General features: G+C 34.8%; 1 protein-coding gene across 6 annotated transcripts in view; it reads right to left on the minus strand.

The window, feature by feature from the left end:
- CACNA2D1 (calcium voltage-gated channel auxiliary subunit alpha2delta 1) overlaps window positions 1-23,228 on the minus strand; it is a 342,789-nt gene that overhangs the window by 59,107 nt on the left and 260,454 nt on the right. For all 6 annotated transcript variants that reach the window (XM_056514818.1, XM_056514832.1, XM_056514799.1 and 3 more), the window contains exons 11-12: window positions 14,829-14,987; window positions 11,343-11,447 (exon numbers count right to left, since the gene is read on the minus strand). In XM_056514818.1, coding sequence (XP_056370793.1) covers window positions 11,343-11,447; window positions 14,829-14,987 — 264 coding nt within the window. The remainder of the gene's footprint in view (window positions 1-11,342; window positions 11,448-14,828; window positions 14,988-23,228) is intronic.

Raw genomic sequence — 23,228 nt, forward strand, 5'->3', positions numbered from 1 at the left:
AGGAAATTATCTTTCCCAGTAATGGGTTTACAGATTATCAGATATGAGGAAAATTGTTTTGCAGTTTATATTTAATATGTACACTTCTGAAATAATAGGACAACACAAGAAGCCTAGCATTCTGAATAAAACCATAAAACTACTCTTCTGTTTTCTATTATGAATTCTGTCTTCTAAATCCCTTGTAAGTATAGCTTGTAAATCACTTATAATTTTTGTGTTTTGTGCCATAGGCCAGGGAGATGTTATGTGGTTTTCAAGCTGCCCCAACTAAAACTGTGAATACATTTTTTTCCTTACATTTTCACATCTGTGAACAGAAATTTGAAGATGATTTTGGATTCTGCTGTGAGTTAACTGAGAACAGAAGACATTTATTATTTACATTTTTTTTTTTTTTTTCTGGAAGGGAAATAGAAGTTCTGAGTTTAACAGCAGGGGCAAGACTCATAACCATGTTCTAGAGGACAGTTTAAGGATCCCTTTAAGCTGTCTTTCATGCACTACATAAAATGGGACATAACTCATTTTCCTTCTCAGGCTGAGGGTAAGTGGCCCAGATTAGCTCATATTTCTATGGCTACACCATGGTGCCATCCTCCCTTCCTGCCTGCCCCCCATATCAGGTCAGCTAACTACAGAATTTTTTTGGGAATAACCCCTAGGTCAAGCTATGGCTAAACTGAACACTCTCACTGCTAAAAGCACTGACTGCCACAGGTGAGGAACCAGACTGGTGTTAACAATTACAGTTATTGGAGAACTGTGGACATTTCTCCAGCCTGCACCTTGGTCCTGGATCATTTATTAGTATGGACAGAGCTGCCTGGTTCACTCCTGCAAGTGAGGCTGGTTTTCTTGTGACAGAGCCTTAAGGCTCAGCTTTTCAAAATTACTGGGACACAGGCATCTCCAAACTTGTGAATGAGAGTTCAGTACTCACACAGAAGAGGGATGAGTTCATGATTCTCAGTTTGAGCACACTCAGAACCTCCCTGGCTTTGAATGCCAGGCTCAAGAAAGTTCAGAAGTTGGAGATTCAGGCTTTTGTATGTAACTATCAGGCTGCTGGTGCATTTTGCCCTTAATGGCAGTTGGGAAAAAGAAACAGAGATGACCAGTCAGGTGCCAAGGTTCTGAAGTTTGAAAGATCTAGAACTCAGAAAATGGAATTCATAATTTTATGTCAACTTAGGAAATAAAAAGAATTGTATCGTACACCAGCAGATATGTATCAAGTTATATTTTTGACATTTATGACTACATGAAGATCTGTCCCTTACTGTGGGTACTTTCCAAAAGTGTACCATGTGCAGACTTGGGGTAACTGGGAAGAAAAACCCACATGAGAAACAATGAGAAGAAGAATTTAGCTCTCAAATATTTAAATGCAAATATAATTGCACACTGGACATCTTTGAATTTATAGAGATGAAGAAAGTATAAATCCTATGATTTGAAAATCCATTTGACACTACTCGAGTGTTTCCATCTATACTCTGATTCAGCAAGGCATATAACTATACAAGTGTCCCCTTGAAACCAAAGGAAAAATCTTTAAATTGAGGTATGTGTTTAGAAAAAATAGGTCCTTGGAAATATTATTTTAGACATTTATCCACAGCAAATAATTTCTTGCAAACTTTCCATGTGTATTTGCAATCTTCCCTATCATTAATATCTTTCATTCACTACAATTCAACCTCAAACTTTAAACTGCAATGCTAGCTTATTAATTCATAGTCTAATTATAGTCTATGTAATTACAGCCTAATAACAAAAAGAAATAATGACACTCTAAAAATCAGCTCACATTACAATCCAACGCTAATCCTCCTTCTATCTTAAAATAAAAATTATGCTTATTGCATATCAGATAATTGGAGAATCTCACTTTCCTTGGATATTATTCTATACTTATAATATGGGCCCCAAACCATTTAATGGTGTTAATATATTGGGAAAATAGGATCAAGAACACTGATGCATGGTGTAGTTGTATGCAATTATTCAAGGAAAGGAATTTGAACCTGACAATTATACCTGAACATGTAATATATACATACAGTGAAAGGTGCATGTTCAAGTTGTGACTGCCATGAATCCATGAATTATGTTTTGCTAACTGCAAAGTGTTTAAAAAATGACAGAAGGGTTTGGTTTTTTTCTCAGCTGACAAAAAAAACAACATCTACATGAAAATGGGGATTATTTCTACTTCAGACTAATGAGCAAAACACCATTGTAGTTACACTGAAAAATTTCAGCACTAATGTTCTCACATAGCTAAAACCAAATTCAGTCACAACTTCTTAGTGCCACCTTGTGGAACCAGAGCACCTCATTCCCTGCTCACAGCAGGGCTGTGTGGGGTTCCTCTGCTGCCACTCAGCTACAAGAATGGAAGTATAAATTCCCTGCTGACACCTGCTACTCTACCCCTGCTATTGATCCTGATTAAATGGAATGGACCATTGATTGTGTGATTCTTTCATTCTTTACTGGTTTAGACATAATCTTTGATGGCCTCAAGTATCACAGGAGTAAAGCACAGTTTGGAATGCTCACAGTAACTTAATGTTGGACTATTACATTATGACAAGGGGACAGTGTCCTCTGTACTGCACAGAGTGCATTCATTTACACTCAAATAAAATGAAGTTTTCGATCTCAAAATTTTCAAGGTATGGGTATAAATAAGCTCTGTTTTATTAGCTTTGTATAACATACTGCTTAAGAACAGCAATAAGAAGGAGGAAGGCTGTATTCCCAAAAACAACAGCAGGACATCACATTGATGTGCTTGAATTTTATGTTTGAGAGTGAATTTGTCTATGTCAACCCTGCCAAAAAGTGGCAGAGTTCACATACATGCACAGAAGTCAAATCATTGCTCCTTCCCTCTTCCCCTTTCTTTGCTGCCACAGGAGCAGTCCCACTTTGTCTGGGAGTGTGCCAGCTGGCAGAGGTCAAAAACTTCCCATATTTAACTCAGTTAAACCTATAAATTATTGAATACTTGTGGCTTCAAAGGCTCTGGACACATTGGTTGCTTTTCCACCAGAAGGGGTGCATTCATCACTCCTCTCCATCTCAGAAATCCCTGTACAGCACCCATTTGCATCAGGTGGTTTTTAGCTCCTCATCTGCATCCCAGACTTCAGAAAAAGAACAAACTGGCATCTTTTTCACAATTCATCTGTTGAATGTTTTACTTTGATTACCCATGTTCTATTTACTCAGCTGATCTGTTTGCTTCTTTGGGGAAATTTTCCCTGTTGAAATAAGAAACAATTAAATTCCTCCTTTCCCTAAGCTGCTTCTCCCCGACACTCATCATTTAGCATTCTCTGAAGAAAACAGTTTTTTTCCTGAGAATTCCTTGTAAATTTGGTGGCCCATATCAGGAACCAGACAAGGGAGTTGACAAAGTAATTCCCACTGTACTCTGGATTAAAAGCATTTTAGGCATTTCTTTGATAGTCAAAACAACATTTGGAGGCAGCTGAGCAGCTGGAAAGGACTGGATTAATTAGAGAGATATTTACGGTTCATATTGTGACACTAAGCCCTCTTTTCTTTTTTTTTTTTTTTTCTTCATTGTCCTTGTAAATCCTGGGGAAGAAGTATTACAAATATCATCCAAGCATTTAAAGGAATATTTCAATATGTCATTTCAAATACTAATTTTAGTCACATACTCTGCCTTCTTCTTTCCCATACAAATAGTCTTGTATATTGCTTCCTCAATTTTTTGCTCCCATTTACTCCAGCTCCTGTTCATCATGGATAAGTGAATGAATCTTAACAGTTGCAAATGCCAAGCAGTTGAATATTAGAAGAGGGAAAAGAGTAAGTTGGAAAAGGAAGGACCCTCAAAAACTCTCATTTCTAGCAGAATGCATTTACAAGTCTCTGTGTCTGGAATTATAAATTACACAAATTTCATGTTAATTGAATCTGATGTTCACAGGAACTTGAAAATTCTAAAAAGAAATTATTCAGTGAGCTTTAGAAAGGGTATGCCACCCAAACAGGTGAGGGGTCTTTTGTCCATGGTCACATACTGTTCTTGAAGAGTGACCTGGGAACAGAAAGATATCTTAGAAGAGGAGGACGAAGGGATGAAAATGCTGCAAGTTTTCCTTTTGCTTCAATGCTTTCCTTTTCTAGGTGGTAAAAAACCTACCAGGCAGTGTGTGCTGATGGGAGTTCAGCAGGGACAGGGAGGGCTGTGCTGAGGGCAGGCTGACCTTGCCTGTGCTTGCAGGGGATGTGCCATTCCTGACACGGGCAGGCAGCTGGCAAGGACCTGAGCAGGGCAGAGAGAGCAGCCATGGAATAGAGAATGTCCTTCACAGCTAATGAATAAATCAAGCAGCTCATGCCCACTTGTACTTCTTGCTAAACTGCACTTGAGATCTCAGGATTGTCTGTGAGAAGCATTGAATGTGCACAGACAGCTGCCACCTATAACGTGTGCTGTTAATGATAAACGTGAATTTAATCATGACACAGATTACTCATATGTTGAATGATAGGTATTTTCATTTATTTTCTAATGAGTTAAATAAATTACATTTTCAGAAGAAAATACAAGTGATTTCTCCTGCAATCCACAGGTGAAACAGCTTTGAGGGATGGGGTATCTATAGCCTTGGTATATTAAACAGTTTGTACCAGAATGTTCTTAGTAAATTTAGATCTACATTTTGCATTCCTAATGGCTGAAAGAGAAGAGCAGAGAAAATTTACTTCAATAAATCATACTTTATGTGACAAGGTATAAGCCATTTCTCAGTCTATAATTTGGCATAAATGAAATTTCTGACCAATATGCTTCTTACAGAGAAATTTGTTATAGACAAAACATTGCCTTAAAGAGTTTGTCTTTGTTTTTTGTTTTCAAATGAAATAGCATCTATAGAATAAGTTTTCAGCTAAAAGCATTGAGGTTATTTTTTTTTTCTTAAATAAATGATGTTGTTTGATTGAAAAGACAAAAGCTGGATAGCACACTTGGATGAAAGTTTCAACATAGAAATTGTTTCCTAAAATGGAAGGGATATTACTATGATAAGAATTACTTATTCTTATTAAAGAATGTAAAATAAAAAGAAAAAAGAAACCTAAACCCTCTAATCCAACTTTGTCTTAAGGAAATCTAGCAAAGCTTCTAAACAGGTAGCTGTTGAAAGAGAAGAATGTAAATACCTAAGGAAGCTGTGGAACTGGATACTTTAAAGAAGAGGTTACATAAACATCATTAGGCATGGCCTAGGTATAAAAAGGCTCATTGCAGAAAGTCCCAGCTCTCCAATTACAGAATTACAGAATTACAGAATCACAAATCACAAGATATTTCACAGCAATTGTCAATTCACAGGAATGAATGCACATTAAAACATGGGGAGGCTGAGACAGGATGGACCCTCTGATGTCTAGCCTCAACCAGCTATGCCATATGTAGCATTTTGTTTGTATAAATAAGAAAAATGCAGTCTGACTCTCTTGCATTTCTCCCAAAACAAACATAATGTGCTTTCTATCTTAACTGATATTCTATCCTTATTGCCTTGATTAATCATTTTATGCCATCTGCAGCATCAGCCTCAATGTGATGCACTGAATCAATTGCTATTACTAGTATTTGGAATTGAAGATCAACAAAAATAGAAGTATCAAATAGCCTCCTCCATGCCAAATTTGAAGGAAACAAGCTGCCAGTTGGGTTTTATGTAACAGATACTTATGACTTTAATAAAACTGATAAGGTTGCTTTTCAACAAAGCTATATTAAAACTTTCATTAGTCTTCTGCAGTTCTCAACACCTCCACGTGGATTCTTATATTGGATGGGAGATAAAAATGCCACGTGGCAACCCAGAATCATGCTCATAATGAAACAGCAGCATAAAGAGAAACTCACATCAACAGAGATGTGTGTGCTGACACATGCATGACAAATTTCTGCAAACAGATCTTCCTAAAAGAGCCCTCCCCAGCCCTGCTGCACTTTCTGCTGCACCTCTTTAAGTCTGCAGCAACCTCACTCAGGAGTCCACACACAGAACAGCACAGGGGATGTGATGGCTGAATGGAAAAGTGGAAAAAGCAGAAAAAATACAGTGGATATTACCTCCTTATTGAAGTCTCCAAGAAAGGCTTGGTGATGTAGGGTGATGTCTAAAGATAAAGGGGTCAGTGAAAGATAGTGTAGAAGGATGGGCAGACTGTTGTAATCCAAGAGCATTGCCAGGGCATGGACCCATGGCAGTCTAACAGGTTAGCTGAGAAGATGACTCTTGAAAGAACAGTGTATAGATATTTCTGAAAGAGTATATTAAAAATCACTGAACTCAGATTCCTAGTGGGGAAACAGAGCTTCACAACCCATCAGGTAATTGTGGTTCAAAATCTTAATTTATGAGGAAAATGTGCTCCTAGTATTGTACTGAAAAAGAAAAAACCCACCAACCTCCTCCCTCCCAAACTGTTATTGCATGGATTTATAGAGTCAAGAATTACATAGCTTAGTATTGTGCAGCTTGACTATTACTGAAGCATATTTGGGTAATGAGTGTCAAAGGAAGGAGACTGTTGATATGGTATATTTAAATTCATTATTGTAGAGGAATTAATTTGTGTTAGGAATTCAGAAACTGGGACAGTAGGTATATTGCAAGCCCTTAATTAATAAGTGGAGCTAAGAGGTAAAAATAAAAGGTAATTTGCTTGTAGAATAAGATGCTTCTTCTGTGAATAGTCCAATAACAGTTTCCACTTTTCACTTTGACTGGTAAAGTAATGGATTGTGGAATTTTTAAGTAGTGACCCAAGCTTCATCCGGAATATTTTAGGTTTACCACTTGTGCATATCATGGAACATACAGTAAACCCAAATTAACAGCTGGAATGTGACACATTTTTAAGGCAGAAATGATTAGGAAAAGGGCCAGGGAGCCAGTTTAACCATCTAGCTGAAGCTTTGTTAAACTGTTAATTTAATTACTTTGTGTTATATCCTGTGTCACAAGTCTACCACACACTCAGAAATGCAAAACCTGTTGGGATGCACTCTGACAGCTGTTTAGCTCTATTCAAAGCTGACACCAGTGTGGTGAAAGATGCTGTTGCAATTTTAAGCTCTGTAAGTGACCATGTAAAGTTACATTTGGTCTGTCTGATCCTTGATGAGAATTCCATGTGGGATACCCAAAGTGGAAACATCATGGGCTTTTTTGATGGTGCTTTGTAGTCAGGACCAACACTCATCTACAACAAAACATACCCCACTGCCTAAATGAACATAGTTTTGATTTTGGTGTTATTGACTTGCAGTTATGCACCAATGGATTGAAACCAAAAAAGAAAATGGTTCCCTCCTCTGGTAATGACAGTAGGAAGCTTTTTTTTTAAAATGAAAATTTTACAAGTTCTTTCTCATAAATATTTCATTTTATCACTCCATTGACATGCTGAATATGTCCCATTTGGAAGATGTCAGTGGCAGCAGTAAGCTTCCCAGTGGAGTTCCAGCAAGCTGGAGCCTTCTCCCATAGGATCTCTGTCAATGTAGCAATTCTGCCCCCATCACATACAGATATTCTAAATGGAACTGAGTTGTTGGAAAACTTCACATCACTTCCACTCAAATGAAAAGTCTACATAAAATAAGGCTGTATTAATTACAGCAGATAATTCTGTGAGAATGCGACATAAGACCCAATTTATAGTTCTGCTCCTACCTGGAGGGTCAGACTAATCCTGCCTTTGTGTGTCAGGTCAGTTCATCCAACCCACACAAAACCTCTGCCATTCTATGAAACTTCAAACAACTAAAAGTGCACGAGGTATGTTTAAGGTCTTTGCTCACGTAAGTTGAGCAATCTTTCCAAATACAGATTCCAAGGGGAAAATTTGCCCCAAAGATCTGTGGTTTTCTATTTTCAACCTGAATTCAAAATTTGCACGATAAACGCCTACGGGGCATACATTTCAATTAAATTTATATTGCTATCTTCAGTGAAGCCATCTGTAGGAGGAGTGCAAATAAAATGAAATTTAGCACCCTCATTCCTGAAGTTTAGAGCATGTGTGGTATTTTACACATTTAATGTGAGTGCCCCAAATGTCACCATAAAGGTAAACATGCCTGTTTTTAAATATCAGGCTCAGCATGTAGTTGCAATATGTGACAATAAAATCTGGCTTTATAAAGGGAAAAAGGCATGCAAAGGTGAAACAACTGTGATTTTCCTCTTCAAACAGCTAAAATGTTCCTCCCCAAATCTGTGTTACGTAAGTTTTATAATAACCCTCCTATTCGCACTGTAAATTATTTATACAGACAGAAAACTATCTTAAATATATCTGTATGCTCTTTAAAACAGATTAGAACTTTGAAATTACAAGGACTACTTTTCAGCCTCTAAATTCTAGGCTGCTCTTTTAGTAGTTTTCAAGTGTTTATTGCATTATGTCACTTAACTTGAAGGTTACACCAAGGACACTGAAGCATCTTTCATGGCAAGGATTTACAAAGTAGCTGACATAAAAATGAAAATACTTATGGAGCTGAAGCAATTTTACATCAGGAAGATGGAAACAAGGATTAAAAGATTTGAATAAGTGGTCTTTTGTTAGTACAGGAAAAAGAAAGTAAGTTTACAACTCAGTGGTGCCTAGGTGACTGACTATGATATATGAGAATAAATTTTCATCTTTTATATTCTTTATGCAAAACGCAAAGTGGTCAAATAAATGTAGAGTGGGCAAGAAGATACATATACTGATACATATTTATACCATGACTGCTTTTACTGTAAAACACAGAAAACATTTTACAGCCTTATATTGAATAGTCCCTCTAAAAATGATAAATATCAACATAGTCCAAAATTCACTGGATATTTATGAACTAAATGATAAATTAACTGCAATAAAGACAACAGAAACTACACCCACATCTTTAAAATCTAATTATTTAATATAAGAAAGCAGCCTACACTTCAATCTAAGAAGGTAATACAATATCTGTGCTTATGACTTAGAAAGATTAAATGTGTATGTGTATTTTTCATGTTTGTGTCTATCAATTATGCTATTTTCTACTGATAATGAACTAACATTAAGTTACATACAGAGGCAACAACAAAAGAACTCATGTCATTATTATGGAATCAAGTGTAGCCTTACTAGGGAGAGCATTATCACAAGCATACTTTGTATAAGTCTTATTTTTAAAAATATTAGAATGTTATGAAAGATGTTGGGAGATTTCATTGTGACTCCTCAAAAAGTCCAGTCTCTACTAGACCAGTTCCTTAGATGTTCTCCAACCATAAATTTCCCTTCAACACTACAAGGATTGTTACTGATTGAAAATGATAAGGGTTCTTCAAATTACACCTGCATAAACTTGGTCCTGTGATTCCAATGTCACCTTGACAAAACCAGAAAGGACTGATATCTAGCAACCCAGTGCTTCATTAGACAAGTGACAAAATAAAAGTGTTTACTGTGATTTGAACTTGTATATGCACAGACAAGTAAACAAGTGTAGAAGATGTGCCTTGCCCTGCATCAGCAATGCATTAAATTATATATGATAATATACTCACACAGTGACCATTATTACCATTATACATTTGCTGGACACAACAAAACCTCCAAACCCTCCGTCACAGGAGGTAACAAGAAAGTGACTGTATAGTATTTTATATATAACAGTATACATAAAACCCTTAGCAGTGAAGTTTACAGTATTAAGTGATGCAGTAAAATAACCATTTTAAATTAGTAAATCCTATATTTCATTTATTATACTTCACAGAATAATCAACCATCATGATGTGACTAAGAACACAAATCTCCAAATCTGTTTTGTTGTTTGGACTGAATATTTTACTACACTTTCCTCCTAACAAAGCAAATTAAATTTAAAAAAAAAATAGTAAGAAATGAATCCTATATCTTCCCTCTTATGGATGTATTTCCTAATAGCTGATGGCTGTTGTAATGTGATAAAAGCTACCACATCCAAATTTGAAGAGGAATCTCTGCATAGATTTCCAGAGTACAGCCATGTGTGTCACACAGGGCCAGGACTTCCATTCCCTTTCCTAATTGCCAGTTTATAAAGTACTTTCAACTCAGACACAAAGATTAACTAAACCCCACCATATCATTCTATGTGAAGCACTACTGTAAAGGAGCCATAAAATGATTATTTAAGGTCAGTGATTGAATCACTGACTGGTCAAGATACAAACTGAGCACTGCATTTCCAGCTCCACTTTGAAAGAATTAATTCAAACATATGAGGATTTCCAATGAAATAATTCCACTGCTGCATGCATATACATCCATGGAAACTGTTGAAGTGCCTTCATGAGTCATATTCTAACTTTTAGCTGCTTTTTTGGAAACAAAACAAAAAACAACTCACAAAACTTTAAAGATGTAGGTACATCCCTAGGCACTAGAAAAGGTAAATACTTAGCTACTGTGTGAATTCAGTTCATGTTCCATTGCTATTTAGAATGTGATCAATCTTCTAATAATAAATAATAGTTTGCACTGAAATTTAGTAGGAAATAACTTTAAAGCTGCTATATTTCATGCACCCACTCCTGCATTTTTACATCTTTTAGTATGCAAAATCCAGATCAGAAATTTGATTAGATTCAAAAATTAAATCCAAAACCAGCACAACTAATAATCCAATTTAATCCAAACAACAGAACTCGTCCAGGGATTCTCATGTCAAACCCATAATTCTGCTTGAACCACAGATCAAATTTCATCAGCAGAAAGCCATCCCACTTCTTGCTAAGATATTCAAAGGTATAATTAGCCTCACTGGGAAAAATGTGGGTTTGTTCCAGCCCAGATCTATTCAAATTCATATTCTAACCTTGAGTTCTCATTTTCCCTTTGCCTAGCAAACAATAAAAGCACATAGAAGATATTTGCACTGAGGAGACAGAGACACACACATCTATCCTATCATTTAACTCCCTAGGTTTCTGCTGGATAATTCAGGGATTACACTAATGCAAGAAAAGTGTCAATAGAAAGTTGAGTTCTTTATGGCTTACAGAATACTTCTGCATCACTTGAGACCAACGAGCCACAAAGTGTAAGACAATAAATATATTTTATGATTATTCAAATAAATATTATGGATTGAAAAAGCTCTAAGTGTCCTAAGGATCAATACTAACAAGGTTTTTTTTAAGTAATTTATACATTCACCAAATTATCTTTCACTTCCATATTTAAATGTTTCTTTTTATGCTGTTTTATTCATTTAGTAAAAGCTTTCATATATCACTTACTTTTTTGTCTTCGTTATATTTGTGGAAAATTTCTTGTGCTCTTTCTTCACCACCATCTGTAAACAGCATAATAATCTTATTGCAGTTAGCTCTGGAGACACTGTGCTGTAGGAGATACAAAGAGAAGAGTTTTTACATTTCAGGCTATCAGGAAGAACAACTGTTATATCTGATGGCTTTTATAGCTACACACTTACTACTTTAACATGGTAACGTCAAAACATAACAAAATGTTTTAGAATTTCATTCAATACTCTCTTCTGAAAAAAAAAAAATAAAATAAAATAAACCAAACTCACTCTTCTGTTCCATGACACTTAAATATGTGTCACTTCAGATCTGGCCCAACAGAGTGAAGTAGGGATTTGGTAGTTCCTTTCATCTCCACAAACACGAGGAGAGCTCTTTAGCTCTTACTCATCACATCAACCCCACAGAGTTCCTCGACAGATGTTCTGCATGAGACTTGCACTGTGAGGATCTCTAAATATTTTTACTCATCTCTATTCTCAACCTTTTTTTTCCTCTTATCATTGCTTTCCTTGTAGAAATTGGGAAACAATGGACCTGTAATGAATTACCGAATCAGATTTTTTTTTTTCTGTTGGTCTCCTACTGACCTCTTGAATAAAACCTCTGTTAATTTAAGTGTCCCATAGGATATTCACCTTGGAAGCTTTTAAAACTTTTTGTCATTTTTCCTTAAAATGAACTTCATCTTCCAAATCTTTAATTCTCTCATGTTGTTTTTTAAATTGTTAATACACTCAAGCAAATAGCTAATCTTTAGAAAAGTATTTTAGAGTAAGGTTTACATAATATATTGTAGCTAATATACCGCCACCTAGATTATTAAAATCTCTCCATCACCCACTTTTCCAATTATGTTGCATCTCAGAGCTGAAAAATGGAGCATGCAAGCCTGAAATAGAATTAAGAAGCCACTCTGACTCCTAATTTATCAAAGTAACTAGTAAATCCCCTGAGAAAAATGCAATGTGTTTTGCAAAGAAATAAAAACATTGTTCCACAGCCAGATCAATAGAGGTTACCATGAATTTTGGCTCCTCTTTCTGTATTTTCTAAAAGTTAAGAATCTAGTCTAAGCAAATTACTTATTACTTGTGCAGCCATTCTTTGCCCATTGTGTTGCATGCAAATGGTCCCAGTCAAACACACCTTGGTACTTCTGAGTAGTTGGATGTGACAGAGTAAAACCCTTAGAGATCCAGTGAAAAAAATTCAACTTCTCTTTCCATAAGCTTGAATTTTGCTATATGAATTTACTCCAGACTCAGGAAGATAAATAGGTCAGTTTTCCATACAAGGTCTCCTCTTTACTCAGAGTGACTGTCCCCAGGCTGGTTGGGTGTGATGAGCCCACTCCCCTCTGTCACTTTTCATTCTACTCACTGGTCTAATTTCTGTTCAATATTCAGTGAAGAATTAATTATTTTCTTACAATTACTACTTTCAAATTTAATAATTTGGGGGGAAAAAAAAAAAAAAAGAAAAAAAAAATCAAGCCCAAAGATTCCCTTACATGTAACAACATATAAAACCTGCCTGAAATCAATACCTTGTCTCCAACCTCATCAGCACACTGTGTTTCAGTTGGAATTAAATTATTTATGACCATTTCTCGCTTGTGAAATATAACTTGCAAGATACTGCTTTGGGCTGCAATTCTCTTGATATTAAAAAAGTAATAAAGTAGGGTTGGATGCCTCATAAATAAAGAAATTCACCTACCTTTAAGTGATTTAATATATAGACCAAAATAAGATCAGAGGAACAAGGAAGGGGACCAAAATTTGCTCATATTATGGAACTTTTCTGAGGATTTTGAAAGAAGCACTACTATGGGCAATGGGAACTTGAGCTAGGCCTTGTTTTCACTGAAAAAAGCAGGATATTCTGTTGAACTTTTATAAAATTGCTTTTGTTGTATACAAGTTTCACATCTTTAACTCTTTAAGTGGCAGGTTACAATTTTATCATGTGGCATGACACTTTAGAAATGCATTTTTCACTATTTTTTCTTTAAGAAACCGTAGGTATTACAGTATGAGGGGAAAAACCCTCCTGAACTGCTAAAGCTGAAGTAATATGATTTTCAAAGAAATAGCAAGTTAATGTAACAATAAATAATGGGAAAATGCTGAATTAAAAATATAGAATCCATATTATTGCTAATCACATGAATTATTATGTTGGAAAACTTAACTGTCTGTTTCCATACAGGAACACATCAGACAGCAATTTTTCATGGACTTCAAAATATTGTTTTTGGTTTTATATAACCAGAGGTTATATAAACTTCTGGGTGTCAGTGGAGGACACCCACTTATTTCCCCACCACACTCCTCTGCTAATCTGAATAGTGCTATACTGAGAAAATTCCCATGAAAACGTTGCATTTTCCTTTCCTCCATCAAAACTTAACAAGGTTATATTTTTTTTTAATATCAGATCTAGCTGCAATCTGCATATACAATTTCAGGCAAGTGTCCTGAATTTCAGAAAAAAAAAACAAATAAACAAACAAATAAATAAGCAAAAACAAAAAACCAAACAGGAACACCAAAAAACCTAAACAAGAAAGAACACAACCAAAACCAGTAAGGATAAGAATACATTTCTTACTTCTTAAGCTATACCTTACCTGCTGTAAAGGGATGCAGCTTTACTTACACTAAGGTTTAAGGTATGACTACTTCAGACAGGTGAGATGTAAAACTATTTTTTTTAAACAACTACATGAACCATTTAAAATTTACTAATAAACCCCCAAAATTTGTTATAAGTGGGAAACATTGCTATACAAAAAGCTAGTGCCTGGGTGAAAATTAGAAAGTATTTAAAGCATGGAAACAATGCATTTAATTATTGAGGAAATTATTTTTTTTTATACATGAGAAAGAAAGGGATTAGAATAGTCTCAGTGAGTGAATACTACTCTCTAGGCATCAGCAGGTACCTAGTATTCCTCTACTGACTAACTCATTTCCTCCCCTCTGTCTTGCTCAAACTGTGGTAAAGTATTTATGACTTCTAATCAGTGTGAAATTGTAGGTTAACTAAGCATTGCTAGGAGATGATGTGGTAACAATTTAAATAATAGCACAGTAACACAGATCTTTCTGTTTTAAAATTAACTGCAAGTCAACCACTACCACAAGTATGTGTCAACTGTGAATCACACGTTAAATGAAAAACCAGCTGAATGAATGAAGTAAAACAGTACAACAGATTGAAAACCAAATTAATTCCAAAGTCTTAGCAACCTGATGGGGGACCTGCAACAAAAAAAAAAAAAAAAAAAAAAAAAAAAAAAAAAAAAAAAAAAAAAAAAAGTTGGGATAAATTTACTTGCTAAATATAGGTTTGCACTTCTACCACTTATGCAATGAAGGAGCATGCAGTGGCCTGCTGAACATTCCAGTTCTTCACTTGACAGCAGAGAGATTTTACTTAAATACTTACATTTAGCAGCTGTTCAAAAGCATAGCTAAAGCCTTTTTTGTAATCTGTAATTCCTTTAGCAGAGATTTTATAGACAGCTTCTTTCAGTTTCTTCTTGTTCCTCACATTAGCTTGGACAAGATGATTAAAGCAACTGACATTCTGAGCATTATTATTAAACTGCAAAATAAATAGAAATAGTATTAAAGACAGTTAATTTTCTTTTCTGTCTACTGTAGCTTTAAAGTTTTAAGTTTTCTAGATCTTTGTGAGATAAAGAATGTCAAACCTAGATTTTAATTTGCACTATGCTGAGAACAATCAGATTCCAAAATGAGACTACATATTTTTAAAAACCAAGTATTTGATGCTTCACTCTGTGGCAACTCCAAAAACAATCTACTATAGTGGAAAAACTCCCACAAGTTTTGTTTCAAGATTACATAAAAACATAAAGAAATAAAATTCAAAAATGCAGAGTTGAGGAAATAAAAAAAAATAGATAAAGATATATTTTACTTTTTCTAAACACCTGAAAAATATTGATTATCAAGTGACTTCCACATTTCATGAATTAGCTTGGTGGTTTGCAATGTAAGTTGCAGACCAGATTCAATTGTTATATATAAATTATGGAAAACAAAATACTCTCTTGGAAGCACCGGAGAGTATAGCTGAAAATATGAGAATACTGATGACAGCAATAGAAATTTGTGTCTTGAGAACACAAATACTTCTGCTGTCTTACTCACATATTGATAAAAGCTACTCATTGAAAAGTAATCTGTATGATATTCTGATGTTATGTAAAAACATTAACAGAATTTTTATAAAATGCAAAATGTTGTCTGAACAAGTGAAAATAAGTTTAAGATTGCATTTAAATTTGTATAAACATGCATATATATACTAAAATACAGACCTCACTATTTACATTTCAACTGAAAGAAAGATTATTATGCCTCTTCCTGATTACAGATGTTCAGTGAAAGTAAACATAAATGTCATTTTATATTGTTAACCTGGTGCAAAGCCTTAAAACCACTTAAAAATCAAGTCCCATTGGCTTAAGTCTCACTACTGCTAACTAGTTCAATAGTGCACTGTAGATTAAAAGGTAAATAAGGTCACAGGTTTCAATAAATGCTCAACTACTTACATGCCTAAAATAAATCACTGAGTACCAGGCACAAAGTACAGGGACAGAATTCCTTCCAGCAGCAAATGCCAACTGTAACTGTAGGACACTTATAACAAACACAACTTAAAATGATTAAGGGATAAATAATATTAAATTATTTTAAATAATGCCTAATATTTAAATTCATGTTATTACGGGGTTCTTAATGTATTTATTCCATGTTGCCCAAAAAAGAATATTTTTGGGACCAAACAAACCCAGAATGTTTTGTTGCATAAACAAAACCATGAGATGTCACACAACTGTAACCAGTTCACTTTAACACTGACACACTCAATTATGCTTCCAATAAAAGTTTCTTACAGAAGCAACCAGTAAATCACCTAATGATTATTGGATACATAAACCATGTGGGAGTGAAAACAGTTATTGTGCTGTGGAATTATTTCAGTTTGCCTCTACCTAAATTTATAGCCATGATAGGAAAATTACAGACATAAAGTAATTTTATAAAGACAAAGTCTGAAAACCAATTCAAATTGTGACTTGGGGTAGAAGTACAGAAACTGTACTTGGAAGGTAGAATAAAAAATTACCAAGTAGGCAGCTCTGCCCTACAGAAGCCAATTTCATCTGGAAAAATAAAGTGAAAACACTACTCTGCTTCACCAGTGATATTATATAGAAAATATTTAATGACTTAATATAAAAGAAATCCTTAGTTCAGTCCTATGGCCTGTGCATGCCTTGTCTTGGGTATAGCAAACAGCAGTTTATACATTCAAGAGAAAATTTAGAGACAAGAGAAAATTCTCCCTCGCATGTCACTGCCATTAAACTGCCAATCTAAGTTGCTTGCCACCAGTCCTGCAAATATATAATGATAATTATTTCTAAGAAGGTCAGGTGCCCAGCACATGGATTTGTAATTATGGCTATAGAAGTGATTTTTAAAATATTTTCAGGAATACTGGTTCAAACTGTGCAGGCAGCTGACAAGGAAACTGTGCCATACTACACTTACATATTAAACTGCATTGCATTGTACTCAGTGAACAAAGGGCAAAGCCAAAGTATCTGCATCTGTAGATGCACAAATGCTGATGTAAAATGAAGGAGAGAAATGACACTTTTGTAGCATGGAGAGTTACATCAACCAAAGTCTGCAAATGCTGTAATTTAATTAAGCAAATATATGAGCCAGCTGTTTGCAGAGACATCAGTCAACATTAATGTTAATGCCAGTCAGAAAAGCAGATGAGCAGAGTTTTTGATTAGATGAAGGAATCAGTAGATGGAAGAGCAATCCTCCAGAATGAACATTTCCTTGTTTGCTAGGAGATGAAGGCAAGGCTCAAATCTGTCTGAGGAAAATGCTCAAAGGGGGAAAGAAAATTCAGGGGTGAATTTAATTAATCTGAACTCCAGGAAAATACTGAAGGATTTAAACTATGAAAGCCACCAGCTCATCCTTAAAAATGACTTTCCATATGTGACAAACACCAAGACCATTCTAAACTTAAGAGTTAGCCAAACTGAAGCAGCTTTTAGTTATGCTCATCTGAAATATAAGAGCAGCAGTGGCACTATAATTTTTTACACATTAAGATGTGTAAAAATTTATACTTCTTAATTTACAAGCCAAAATAGCTGCTGTAAGCCTTTAATGACTACTGGTCACAATGTCTGATCCCTAAGTAACACAACAATGCTTATTTCAGTTCACAAGATTTCTTGAAAACACTATCACTTAGTATTTAACTGAAAAAAAAAAAGGGTAAGATTTCAAAAACCAGCTGCCATTTCAGAAAGTCCATGTTCTTAGAAAATGAAATCCTATCAAAGATGCAAAATTAAGGTAATTACAACCCATACTTTATTGAACAAAGTACTCTCAGTGTATGTATGTCAGAAATATGTCAGTTGGGAATTTATCAGCCTGGCATTCCCCCTGATTATTGCAGTAAATATAAACATATGCAACAAAAGTGCTGTTGGTAAAAAAAGAAATAAATGGAATTTTTTATGATGCCGTGGGCTCAGTGATTCACTTACAAAACAATATATGACATTTAGAGGCAAACCATTCAATTGTTACAATGCAAAGCCACCCTATAGAGTCTGTCACCACAAATGACAGCTTCTATTTTTTCAAGTATATAAAAAGCTTATTCCTTATCTAAGCTAAAATAAGATAGGCTTGCAGCAAAACAACTGTAAGTCATGGAAAAGAGGGTAACCTTGAGCTTTTTATTTTAAAGCATCATAAAGTATTAATATAATTAAATCTGTCTTGTAATTACCCCTGCAAGGTATAGGATCTAGATGCAATTTCCACTGTATTATTTCTTACTAACCCATTTATTTATATCCTTTTGCAGTCTGCACCTTTGGGATGTCCCAGAACAATCCTCTGTTCTGAGGAAATTATGATCTTTGCACAGCTTTGGGGAGGAATGACTTAACCATCCACTGGGGCACAAAAGTCTCAAGAGAGCTTGGCCCCATTGACCTCAGACCACCAGTACCATCTTTGGCCATATATGGGGCAACTCAATAACCTGAAAGATAAGAAAACCAATTCAATTTAACAGGAAAGTCCAAATGAAGGGCTTTGAGCCTAATGCTGCATGACCTTTGTCATTCTGGAGAAGGTCTGAAACAGAAATACTGATCTGACAGTCTTACAAGGACTTTATCTTCTGATTCAGAAAAGGATCAACTTGTGAAAACCAGGTGAAAAAATTAGTGAAAAATTATGCAGAACTGCAGCAAAATATTTAAATGCTCAGGACCTTTCCCCTCCCTTGAGTAGTTCCACTGAGCTGTGGGCTCCTCCAGCCATGTGGAGCTCTGCAATCCACAGTGCTCCAAGAGCTGAATTTATGGAAAATAGGAGGCTGTCATTCTTAAAACCTCTTCTAATTCCAGAATAGTTATTCATGCAATGCTAAAAGCCTCCTCTTTTCCACAATCTCAACCTGGAAATCATGTGAAAGTGAAGTGAAACAAAAATACTGATTTAGTTCCTTTATCTGGTCCCATGCTAAGCACTTTATGGATATGGAGAGCAAAAAATGAATAACAAGACCCTATAGACAGGTGTTTCCATTAAGAGGGTAGTATAAGTCAAAAGAAGGGGGGTGAACCACCCTCTCCACCAGAGAAAACGTCTGAAATGAAGAAAGGAAGTGTCAGAATTCAGAGTTGGGAAAATGTTTGAGATGTTTAAATAGAAAGATCAAAGCAGCCTGGGAAAAAAAAAAAACAAAACCAAAAACAAAACAAAACAAAACAAAACACAACAAAAAAAAAAACAAAAAAAAAAACAAAAAACAAAAAACAAAACAAAACAAAACAAAAAAAAAAAAAAAAAAAAAAAAAAAAAAAAAACAAAAAAAACCAAACAGGAAACAAAATAGATAATGCGAAAATCAAACCCAAACCAAACCATTTATAATAAACTGTGGGGTTCTTTTACAAAACTGCATTGTTTTTAATATATTACCTGGTTAGCAGATACAAACTGCCCTGTCTATTGGGAACTTCTATAAATCTGCTTTTTGTACATACCAGCAAACATCTCCCCAGCTGACAAACTTCAGGAAGTTACACAGAGCATATAATTCCCAGGGCCATCCACACTTTAACACCACAATCATTTTCAAATATTACTCAGTATTTTGGAGTCCTCCTGAAATAACTCAGAACTTTTCTCATTTCATTGGTGAGAAAAGTGAAGCAAAAAAAGAAATAAAAAAGTAAATCCAAGGCAAAGACATGGCTTTAATCTTAACTCCCCCTACAAGAATATGCTTTTACCCTTTCTTTTGTGCAAATAATTCCAAGTCCTCAAATTTGCCTTTTAACTTGATATTAATTATTTTGCCATAAGCCATTTAAACCACACAGCCAAACAGGGCACAAATTTTTAAAGCATGGATTCTCATAAACATTTTATCTCTTAAACTTCTTCAAAATGCACATACAGCTAATGCCATTTATTCTGAAGACTACAGCACTGTGAGAGAAAAATCCTTGATTTCACAGGCAATGTATGAATAGATGAATGTTTCAAATTCTCTTCTGTATGCCCATCCATCCCTCTCTATAATTCTAAATAGATCTCCACCTCCCAAGGAGATATAGAAGTGATATAAATTTAAGGTATGTAGATCCAAAATCCAATGTCAATCATTCTTTTGGCAAGTGTAGGAGGTTATTCAAATAAAAATAAAACATTTTAACTGATTCTGCTTCTTTCAAGAAAGAACACACAGAACATTCCCTTCATTATACTGTCTTAGAATTCACATTTATGTAATTCTAGCAAAACAAGTAGGCTTTGAAAAGAGCATAAAAAAATTAATTTTTAAAATAATTAAATAATAATATCTTGGGGCATTATTTTATTTTTACCAGAAAGTGTTTATTACTGTTCATGACACTGAACAATCTTTTTTTCTGCTGTATCTGACAAACCTACTGTATGTGATACAAATTGATCTATCTATATCTACATATGTATAAATAAATATAAATATTTATAGTTATTTTCTTAATTTTTTGACATGATCAAGAAAGCAAGTTTCAGTCAACACTTACCAATGGCTTTCCAGACTAAACATTAATCCTGTAAGGAAAGCCACACTTCTCAAAAAGCACAGCAATAACTTAACATAAATCCTTACAAGGAGAAATAGAGTAAATCAGCATGAACTCTGTGATTCAGTTTAAAAAGGACAAAATCTTCTGTAAAGCATCTCATTACTGCAAAATGCAAAACCAAACTCCAATAAACTGAAAACTTAAAAAAAATCCTTCAAGTTTTAGTCACAAGGTGGCACTAAAAACAAAAAAGTTGAACTGATCTTAAAAGTACCTTGAAATGTGGAATTTTACGTTTCTGTTGGAGGACATTGGTGCTTTCTGTGGCTAGCATAAAAAAATAATCGCATTTCAACTAAAACAATAAAATATATTCATGTTCTAAATGACTGAAAAACCAAAATTATCAAAATTTAACGTCCTCCTTAAAGGAAAATTTTCGCATCTTGAACACAAGAGGTCCTGACTCTAGGAGGATGAAAATTATGGAAAAGCTGTACACCAGCCTACTTTGTAAATGTCCTTCTGTGCCTCCAAAATCTGTAGTAGTGATAACATAAAGTATGTAGGAGCAGGTCTTTGTAAAACTACAGATTTTCCCAATCATCATTACCTGGTGCCTCCCTCTTGTGTGAGTTTGCTTACTGACATCTATTGATTCAACATACCATGTTAAATCAGAATCTTCTTGAACTGAATTTCTAAGTTAATCATAAAAAAACACCAAACCAAACCAAACCAAACCAACCAAACCAACATACCAAACAAAAAATATATCAAAACAAAGGAACAAAAACTCCCCAAAGAATAAACAAAACCCTAGGAAAACTCCCTTTCCAAAATTTTGGACATGAAATGAGAACCTCACTTAAATTGCACGAAAGTTGTGCATTTTTAAACAATCACAGATGTTTATCTTTTATAAAAAATCATATAAACTTGAACCAGGCTGTAATTTCTACACTCAAACTTGCTATAGAGATAAAGCCTACATATTTAAAATACCAAAATCCCAATAGTTTAATAAATCAATAACATCATTCCAGGAAAATTGAAAGTTGAGGAAAATACAGTGAGTTTGCTAAACACTTACTCAGATACTACTGCTGCTGACTTTCAATCTGCTGAGGTTTGTTGCTATGCTACTTCTACCTCGTGGCTAAATCAGCTTGGTGACCCAGTTGTATCTATATGTATTAAATGAGCAATAGTGAAATAGATCTGATTTCACCAGGCTTTCATTTTGTAGCTAAATCCGGCTTTGTCATTTTCTTTTTTTTTTTTTTTTTTTTCCACTGCTGCTTTAGGCTTGGTAATAGGATTTCAGGGTTAATCCCAAGAATAACTGAATCTTGAATAAGGCCAGTTAGAATCTGTATTTGAGCAGTGAGAATATATTATAAATATTTATCAGAACCCATTTAGAGAATACTGTGAAGGCAATTTACAAAGTTTTATTCCCATGTAAATTCTCAGTACACAGAAAATCTGAGGCAGTTCAAGCAATAAGAGTCTGTAATTTGACGTGAGAGAAAACAATTTGTGATATCAAAGTTCACCATTTATATCTTCCTATAGAAAAACTTATTTCTCTTATTCTATGACTTATGTACTGATAGTCTTCAGTGCAATCCTAGAGATATATAGAGAAAATATAAGAAACTTATTCAAACACTGAGATGGAGAACACCTGCATTTCTTAAATTGTATTTCAAGTATCAATGAAACTAAATCAGGATTACATGATAATTTTCACTATTGGCATTTCCTGAGATTTAAAATGTATCACATTTATTTTCACTGTTAAATATACATATGTGTCCATCATACACCAGAATTAGCAGAATTTAACAACAATGAAACTATTAGATCAATAAATAGCCATTGAAAAAAATTTGTACAATAGTAATATAAGATAAATATAAAAGACCAAATATAAGGCTAAAGTCTGCTCTCAGTTAGCTTTGTTAACCTTCATAACCAATATTATTATCTTCACATAAATCAATGCAAAGTTCCCACTAAGTACCCCTGGATTAATGTTCAGACCACAAAGTAGGATGCTACACTGCCAATCTCAGAATTACAACACAGAACATCAGTATAGGCTGAAAGATGAATTTGCTTAGCAAGAAGAAATTTATGGTCTTTTTATGTTGCTGTGGCTGTTAGTATGTATTATTAACTTAAAAATCACGTGTTTCTGACTGCTACTGAAAAATTCAGTACTGTAAACTCCAGCATCTCCCAGGGAAAGTTGGCTGCTCTGAACCCCAGCACTGCTGCAGCCCTGCAGCCTGCCCTCCACAGCACTGGGGAAGAGAGCTCTAACAGGAAGAAACTTCTTAGAAAATTATTTTGCAGACATTTTCTTGTTATCACTTGACAGGGAGGATCTCCATTCAGTCAAATTCAAGTTGTTTAAACATGAAGCACCCTTGCCAAAAAGATGAATCATGAGAATATATCAAGTTGGAAGGGATCCATAAGGACCATCAAGTCTAACTCCCTGCTCCATGCAGGACTACCAAAAACTAAACCACAGGACTAAGATCATTGTCTAGACACTCCTTGGACTCTGACAGGCTTGGAGTAATGACAATTCCCAGGGGAGCCTGTTCCAGTGCCAGACCACCCTCTCAGTGAAGAACCTTTTCCTAATGTCCACACTG

The sequence above is a fragment of the Oenanthe melanoleuca genome, chromosome 1A (assembly GCF_029582105.1).
Source record: "Oenanthe melanoleuca isolate GR-GAL-2019-014 chromosome 1A, OMel1.0, whole genome shotgun sequence".
NCBI lineage: Eukaryota > Metazoa > Chordata > Aves > Passeriformes > Muscicapidae > Oenanthe > Oenanthe melanoleuca.